Source organism: Dermacentor variabilis, chromosome 4 (genome assembly GCF_050947875.1).
Source record: "Dermacentor variabilis isolate Ectoservices chromosome 4, ASM5094787v1, whole genome shotgun sequence".
Classification (NCBI taxonomy): Eukaryota; Metazoa; Arthropoda; class Arachnida; order Ixodida; family Ixodidae; genus Dermacentor; species Dermacentor variabilis.
The window spans coordinates 97,187,735-97,197,139 of record NC_134571.1 but is presented as its reverse complement, the minus strand read 5'-3'; the positions used below and the strand labels follow the sequence as shown (position 1 = coordinate 97,197,139).

General features: G+C 41.5%; 1 protein-coding gene across 5 annotated transcripts in view; it reads right to left on the bottom strand.

Moving 5' to 3' along the window:
* Positions 1 to 8,221: 8,221 nt before the first annotated feature.
* The window catches only part of LOC142579558 (uncharacterized), a 31,866-nt gene continuing 30,682 nt past the window's right edge, over positions 8,222 to 9,405 (bottom strand). For 4 of the 5 annotated variants that reach the window (XM_075689896.1, XM_075689897.1, XM_075689898.1 and 1 more), the window contains one exon: positions 9,108 to 9,279. In XM_075689896.1, the coding sequence (XP_075546011.1) occupies positions 9,246 to 9,279 (34 nt within the window). In that variant the 3' untranslated portion in view covers positions 9,108 to 9,245. Of the gene's footprint in view, positions 9,280 to 9,405 lie in introns of all 5 variants that reach the window. The other variant, XM_075689899.1, reaches the window with a different exon arrangement.

Below are 9,405 nucleotides of genomic sequence, written 5' to 3'. Positions count from 1 at the left end.
TTGAAATACTAATGAGCTTCCATGCAACTAAGCATCTGCACATCATTCATACCATAGTACACATAACATATTTCCATAGATTTCATAGGTAATACCAGCATTACACAACTAGCTGCTACTGTATCACATAGACACTGCTGATTCCATGATAACATTCCGTCATGCAGCAGCATTAGCTGCAAATTATGTCTCCATGAAAGGCAACCTAATCATTCACTGAGTAAGAGGTCATGATGTCTAAGCCCTCTAATGTGTGCCTCATTACCCAAGGTAGGCATGTTTGATACGCAAGCTATTAGCTTGGCTGTGCCTTCACATTATGGAACATCACCATGCACTGCTATTTAATTACAACAAACTTCCTCATGACTTTCATTTCAGCAAGAAATAACATCTTAATATACTAGAAAACAACCTGTTCAATCAATGTTTGAGTGTCTTGCACAGTGACATGGCAATATGATGTACACCACATCATATACAGTTCTTCTGCCTAGCTTGCCCACCACAACAGCACATGACATGCTGCAGGCAAACATATCTTCTCATCTTCTCATCCAGCGACTCCTCACAAGGTCCACATATGCAGTTGGCATTCTGCTTCACTGATGAATGGTGATCTGTTCTGAAGTGACTGCTCAGCTGACCAGTATGCACAAAGGGCACGAAGAAAACTGTACGGCAGAATGGTCACTTCCTCATGTGATATGCAGGTGCAACTTGAGGTTCGACTTAACCAACAAGTTCGGAGGGCAGAAGCAGCATCACAATTCCTTTGCGCATGTGCTTGTGGGCTATGAGGTTTCACTGGCATGGGATAGCATAGCTGTAGCAGTCACAGAGGTTTTGTGTTGACAGTAGCTGCGTGCCTCCTGCTGCTGCATGAAAATAATTATGTGAGCCTTTTGCATACTATTTCAAACTGACACATGAAAAAAATAAAATCAAGAAAAGATTGAAAAAAAGCTTTTTCTTTCCATCTGAGGGCTCTGAAGGAGGAACATCTACAAAAATGTCAATAAAATGCAATTTTCTTTTTCTAAAAGTCACTGCATAAGAAAAGGTCACTCATGTTTCAATACTGCTATAGTAGGATACAACTTAAAAAAACAGCAGTTGGCAAGCAAGGCACATGGACTGCGTGGGGTTGTGTTGCTCTGCCAGCCAATCACAGAAGCAAACAAAATCTTCGTCATGCAACCTTTTCAAAATGGCATCATACTAGATACCCCACGAGCATCCAGTGTTCTTGGAAAGTCTTTTCATCGGTGGAAGTGATGAGGTGTGCGACAGACACGAACAAAGTGTAGGGAGTCTGAGCATTTCACTCTTCAAAAGTCCGCGGTACAATTAATTTCACTGCTGATCCCGTTTTACTCATGAAACTTCACTGCCAACTGAAGTGAAACTTGACAATAAAAAGTTGCAATGAAGCAAGCGGTTTATTTCAGTTCAATAAAGAATTAGGCTTTCACCGTTCTACTATAATAGACGAGTAAAAAAGTATAAAATTATGTGCTTATAATTTTATTTTTGTGGTTACTGTCTTGTTGAGGTAACAGGGAAAGTTTGAAGCACAAACTATTTGCAGCCTCGTGGAGAAACAGTGACTGGGGTTATGGGGCCTGGGTGAGGCTTCACTGCAGACTTAAGTTGTATCCAACTATAGTACCTTAATCACACTGCCCAAACATGTGTGAAGGCAATGTGAAATGTGTTGGAACACCACAACCAGTACAACTTGTTGACTTCAAATGAGCTCCTAAATGCACTTGGTGTTCTACTGTGAATTTGTTATAGTATTTCTTTCTTGCTTGCACTTATTCTCGTAATGGCATTTGAGTACATCCTTTTAAGGCATTCATTTAGTTCTAAGAATACAAGTGTGTTCATGAATGCATCACATCTTTATTGACTGTGGTCCAGACCAAGAAACACACAATCTGTGGCGTGGCCTGCACGACTATGTGCTACAGTAGAACATTGTCATAATGGACATATAATGCCATTAGTATATGTTAAATTGTATGTCACTGATGACGTCAGATGCCTTGACTCTGTGTAAAATTCATGCAATCTTGTGCAAAATCTCCAAACTGTACATAACATGTTTGGTAATTCATATGCATAGATGGGAATAGGTCAAACATTTGCATCATGAAATCACATATGCCACAAATCTTTAGACATGTATTGTATTTAACATTGTGAGTGGCCTTAAAGGGCCACTAGGTTTGGCCATTTTGAACTAACAAGTGTAGGGTATACATGATGCATTGACGATCGTGTGAGAACAGCTAAAATTTCATAACCAAACACTGCATGTCTTCCCCTTTGAGAAAGCTTACTGCGTGTTGGACAGTCACGGTTACACGCACAAACACATCTTCACAGTGCATGTTTCGTCAATCACCATGGCAAATCATGCATTGCGGAAGGCACAATGCCGTAAAAAAACGAAGAGAAAAAAGGAGGTGAGGCTCAATGCCGCAGTATGTCCCTCGACTCCGGTATGGGAGAAGGCGGAGAAGAAACACCACTTGGGATAATACTAGAGGCAGAGAGACAGAGAGTCTCCATTAGCAGTGAGGCTCACCTCCTGTTGGCATGATAACAGGACAGTTACTTTCTTCTTTCTCTAATAATGAACTGATATGAAAAAGATTAATGGGTAAAACGCTCCTTAGACGCTGTTTTACAGCTTCCAAGCTGTCTATAACCAAAATTTTCAATGGGGCCTGGTGAGAGGGCATTCAACTTTTCAAGCTAGACTAATTGTGGAAGACTGCAAAATTTACACTGAAGCCAGACCTCCAAATGACAAAGTCATTCTCAATAAACTCTTGTTAAAAATAAATCAGGGGTGTAGTAGGTGTTTGGCATCTGCAAGTCTCAATAAAACAGATTTCAGAACCACACCACACATGTCAGCCACAGGAAATTTGTACAATTGTAACACTGAAACTAGTTGTGTCAAACAGACAAGTGCAAGTGTCTTGGCACTACTGTAACATTTCATGTTAGCTGAATAGCCCTCACTGTAGCAAAACTAATGATTACATAACAAGCTAAAGAAAGGAAAATGATAGTTGTAGTGCTGTTACAGAGACAGACAGACAGCACTATGAATTATAGATTGCTAGTTGAGATTAAAAGGTAAGAAAGTCATGCAACTTGCAGAGCAGATAGCCAGTGGTCTATTACAGTGACGGAAGTTCACTATGGCAGGGGATTAAGTATTATGATTTGGTGAGGAATTTTCAAGCAGAAGGAGGAGCCAACTGATGCAAGACAGGGGTAACTGGAGATTTTTGAAAGAGGCATTCATTCTGCTGTGGACATAAATTAAGATGATGAAGCAGAAACAAATTTAAAGGGGCCCTGCACCACTAGAAACCACCAGAAATGCAGTTGAAGTTCAATTAGACTACTTCAGAAATCTTTGCCACGGAAACTACTTAAATACATTCAGCAGAAGCAGAGTTATTGTCAATCAAACATCCCCCTCGTGTTGCTTCCACTCCTTCTTTAATGACTTCCGCTATGAAGGTTACGGCGGAGCGAACGTGGCCACTATGCTCGGCCTACTGAACGTCACCATGGTGTGCAGTTCAAAATTGATTTTGGACGTTCACGCAGACGCCACTGCTCCCGATTTTGGCACCTACAACGCGCCAAACGCGGGTGTCCTCAGCGAGCCCCAGTGCGCTCAGCCAGCGGACTTGTCACGGCACCCTGCGGTGGCCGCGATATCTACGTTATGTAGCAGGCCACACCTGTGTGCAACTGCAGTGCGTGTGTGCAGCATATGCTGTGAGCACGACAGGGCTTGAGTGCATGCTCGTGCTCATATGCTCCAGTCTGGCCATGCTACACAGAGCGGACCAGCTTCTTCCTGCACCAGCTTGACTGACATATAGTAGCCACATGCAACTTGCACCTTTTGAAGCACTATGAATAGCTCAACGTGAAGCGAAGTCTGCCAAGGCATCTAACCAGGAGCAGCCAAGAGCGAGTGCTCATGCACTGACAAGTATCATGTGGTCTGACCTTAAGTTTCGTGTGGCTCAAGGCTAGATGCGAGTGTTCAAAACTAGTTGAAATTAGTGAGACCTGACACCTACAACACCGATAAGCAAGGTGGCCACAGTTTAATTCCTACACGGGCCACAGCAGCCGAGTGGGAGCAGACGAAAGTTGGCTTCTTCTTGAAATACGCAATTATTATGAAACTTTGAAAGCATATTTTCTCTTACTTCAGTCTTTTTATTAAACTGCGTCAATAAATACACACAGTAACAATAGGAAGCAGCATACTGATCCAAACACCGTTCTTGATTGATGTCAGCTGGTGGCCTATAGCAAGCCGCATATGGGAATCTTCTATATTACAAAATAAAGCTTCCAGAAAAGAGTGAAGAGCAGGCTTCTGTTGAAAAGCGAGCGTTGTTGAAAAGAGAAGTGCTGACATGTTCACAGCAGTGTATGCTATCAGTGGACTATGTTTTTTCGCCAAGCCCAAAGGGTGGTTCAGGACCACTTTAACCTTTTATTGGCGAGTGTTGCCATAAAGGCAACATACCAAAAAAAATTTTTTTTTTCTTACTGAGTTTCAAGATTAAGTACAAAGTTTCTGGCTAAACATCTTTAGCAAACACTGACTGACAGGCAGCAAGTGTCATTTGTTGGTTTAGAGCAGGAACGTTGGACAAGGAGGAAGTTTGGCACGCAACTCACTGCTTTTTGAAAGCAAGGTCAGAGGAGACAGGCCGATGCAAGATATCCAGCTGCAGTGGTGCCACACGTGATGTAAAGGAAATGAAATGTACATCTATGGTTCACATATGATGAGAGCTGTCTACAAAAATTGAAAACGAAGCCTTAGGCAGCTCGGAGTGAAGCCCACTTCCAGTTTTCTGACTATGGTTTTCCCCCTATTGCTGAAAAAATTTCTGCAACATCTTTGTTTTGTTGTTGTTGTTGATTACGCTTAATCTTGATGTGTTTTGCACATTTAAATAGAAAATAAATATTTTTTCTGGTTATTTACATGCCTAATCCTTAAAGGGTTAAGCATGTAAAGGTATGCTGACATCTCTGGAGATAAAGCTAACTGCGGTGTACTTGCTCCCAATGTTGGTGCATGCGTGCGAGGTATGACACTCATATAAAAGACATTTGTTTGCAAAGCTATAAGAGCTGCAGACACATACATTTCTTTTTTATTCCGACAGCAATTACATGCATGCTTGAGGTGTGTTCACACCATTGCCACAGGTGATGTCATTGGAGTACGCACTGTCATGCTGTCCCGGTATTGACAGCACATGCACTACTCATTCACTTAGAGGGTCTCCAGAGATGCAGACTGCATTTGGCTGCAAAAACGACGAGGCGAAGTGGATGCACCACCCGTGCTTTTCTCAATTGTCTTGATGGCAGAGGAAGAACAGTATTCTGCCTTTCGCTGCTGGCAAGAACATTGTGTGCACGCACACAACTTCTGAGTTGCTGTGTGTATGCACCAGTCTAAGCTTAATTAATAGTATACATAAAGCTAACATTATCTAATATTTTAGTGAGTGCTGACTAATGCCAACGGTTTGTGGTTGGTCTCATCGTGCCCACTTTCGAGGTGCGACGCATCCAACACCACTGGTGGCGATCCCTGTCACACCAGTGTCGTATGCGAGGATGATTGCGCCCAGCAACACTTGCGCTGCGTGCTGTATTACACCAACATGTCACACCCACTTATGGTTAGAACATTGTCTGAGGAGTTGAAGAGCAGTGCTAAACCTTGCAATCGTTGATGCTTTGCCCTTTGGGTGAAACTGCCCATTTTTTTTTTTTTTACCCACTACTGAACGAAAACACAGTGACACCATTTTATATGAAAGCAAGGGGATCTCTACTTCTTCAAATAGGAAAAAAAAAAGAAAGAAGGAACGGCTACTATAGAGCAATACTGGGATTAATGCTTGTGGACAAGATTATATATAAATGAAAATTAGACAGGCATAACCAATAGTAGGCAAAAGAGAAGTGTGAATGAGCTACAGCGTAACAAAAAATTGCTTGAAGCACTCATATTTTACAGCGTAAGCTGTTATGGGCTTACTCTAACAGGCGCTTCAGTTGGCGATAGTGTCTGACCGACCGAACCAGCCGACCGACCGACCAACAGAATTTTTCTTCAACTGCGAGGCTTTTCTTTCAAGGAACCCGTACGGGTATTTTTTGTAGCAATTGCTACGATTGAATGGATGTCTCATTTTCCCCTTTATTATATAAGGAAATGTTGTGCCAGCACACAGTAGTTTACTCGGGCAACTAAATTTTTAAAAATATTGGACAAAAACTTGCTGTGTACAGCGTAGCTTTTATGAGAAGGTATGTTTCTAACGTGTTGAAAGTTTTACCACATTTCACATGCTTTGAATCTAAGTCTCCTACAAAATTTGGCCATCAGCAATATGTAAGAATAAGAAAGACCCTGGAGTGCTCTGTATGCTGCACAATATGCAGGGAAGTAGCAACTGAGCAGTCATTTTGTGCCTTCCAGGACACACAAAGACGTGTGCAGGGTTGCACTGACCAGTGTGACAGCTTACACAATTGAGCCTTCTGTATTTCGTGATGTGCGGTGGTAACTCTGTGCATGTGTCTTAAATCATTTGTGCTGACCAAAAGCCACATGTGCCACAACCCTTAAAAGGGTGCTGTAACATATTTTGGAAGCATCCTAACCTTTACCACACCCTTCCTCACATGTCCAAGGATGACACTTAGTATGAAGGTTGGAAAGCTCAAGATACATTGATTTAATGCAATAGTTGGCCTTTATATGCCACACCTGGCGTCATGAACATTCTCATGACCCCATGACCATGAGCAAAATTTGGTGACGACATGTAACAATAAGGATGACTATGATGAGATTGCTCATTAAAAATTTGAATATTGTGGCACAATTTTTTTCCGGCTGTGCTAATGTGCGGCAGCTGCAGTGATCACAGGAATGCAGTGCGTCATTATGTTACGACACATACATCTCCTTAGTAGCGAAACTAGTTCATGAAACAAAGTATTAGTAAATTATTGATGGCACTTTTGACAGCTGCCATTTATTGTATTTGCTGTATTTATTATAGGGTTTACAGTGCTGGGGACCTTTATTTAATGCAAAAATATGACAAGTCAAAAATGTTATGTCAGAAGCCCTTTAAGTATTTGCTTCCATGACTCTGCAGCGATACTATATTTGTAATGGAACAATTACAACTCTGAGCACATCCAAACATGTTAACAGCCCATAACAGCTATTGCTGCAAAGAATTATTAAGCTCACAAAGTGTGTTACTATGCTGCAATATGCGAAGGTGTTTAAACATTTTCCAATATCTTAGGATTTGTTAATTGGACATTCCCATGACTTGGCGAATTAGCTCTTAGGAACAATGTGAGGAGAATAACTTCTTTTGTACGCCTGAAAAACATTCCAAAGTTTGCAATAGTTATCAAATTGGACAGAGCACCTCGACACAGAAAAAACAACTAAGTGATAAGATTAGTATAGTGCTCAGCAATTCAAATGCAATAATTTGACCGCATGGTGGCTGGCACATTTAGCACCACCAGTGAGTGCTGCGTGATCACTGGAAAGTCAGATGCAGTCAAAATGCATCACAAAGGCCCTCACTTTTACACTATACCATAATGCATTAGCTGAGTGTCCCCAGCACCCATAAGTGATGCAAAAAGCAATAGCAGCATCTGAGCATCGCATTTGAATTGCTGAGCAACATCAAGCAAAACAAGTAAAAGCTCGTAATGGGTGAGTCTTTTAATGCATGCCTCAGTGTTAATCTGCTATGTCCTAACATGCAGAAACATTACAAGCACATAAGCACTGGTGAAAAGAAAGCAGGAGAAATTCTCATGTTAGTCTTTAGAGTGTTATAAATTGTCATTAAAAAAATGTCATTAAAGTGTCATAAAGTTTCATTTTGTCACAAGATAATAAACCAACTTGTTTGCTTGGTTTCAGAATCTGAGTGGCCTTAGCATGAACAAGAAAAGCTCTCCTAACAATCAAGAAACTAGAGGCTTCCTTATTTCCAATAGTTGTAAGAGCTTGATGTGGGTGAGTTGGTGTAACATACTTGAAGAAAAAACAGCGCAAAGGAGACGAGGACGAAAAGAAGACAGGTACAATGGACAGGTGCTATTATTTGTGAAGACAGGTTTTATTTCCAATAGCATGTCATTTACTTAAAAGGTATGCACGCTGACTTCTTAGTATTACTACCACTGAATTGTGCCATTGTAACTCATTGATGCATCATGCAATGCCTTTTGAGAGTTACTCATGTACTTCATTCTCCTCCTACGATCTCCCCATGGACATAAATTGTATATTTCCTTTTCACTTCCACCTACCACGTCACAATTTTATGCATACATCTACAGAAGAAGTGCTTCATTTTCTCAGATGTTTTGATGCTTACTACCTGTTTATTGATAGGGCTTATTAAGCTGTGTAACTGCTATATGTGTTTATATGTTACGTTTCTTATGCTTCTAATTTTTGTGTTATTATCTTCCATGGTATTGTGCGCACTTTCAACAAGCTGATGTGTAAAAAGTAGAACGTAATTATGTTGTATGCAAAAGAGGTCAAGGCCTCGTCAGGCAGTTTAGCCTTTAGCCTTCAGCTTCTATTAGACACTGTCTAGGGAACCAAATAAACGAATCTTGATATAGCTGGCTCTTTGGAGGAAAATAACATCCCATTGCTCTAATGTACCAAGAAGTTCCTCACTTGACTTCTGAGATTGCAAAGTCCACTCAAACAACTACATCATCTACTTCACTGGGTGGTATCCTGGAGCTGATGCGCTCTCATGTGTCTGTTCCATTGACCGCGCTGCACAAAGGCCTTGGAGCAGATTGTGCAGCGATATGGTCGCTCGCCAGTGTGGAGGCGCATATGTGACTTGAGGTTGTACCTTACAGAGAAGCTCTGAAAGCAGACCTTGCATTGAAACGGTCGCTCGCCTGTGTGGAGACGCAGGTGTGACTTGAGGTGGGGGCTTTGTGAAAAGGTCTGAGGGCAGAAGTGGCAATGAAACGGTCGCTCGCCTGTGTGGATCCGGTAATGTACTTTAAAATTAAACAGCTTTTCAGTCACATAGTCACAGAGATGACAACGGTGAAGGCGTCCCTGCTGAGACTTCTCGTTCTCAGTAGCTGCTGGACGGCTCGAACGCCCCGATACTGCATAAAGAGAATGAGACAACTACCTGAGTATCACATTTCATTTGAAAGTGAAATTGGTATTATGAAATACTACAGAAATGACAACACAGATACTAGGGCTAATGATGAGCTTATTGTTCACTC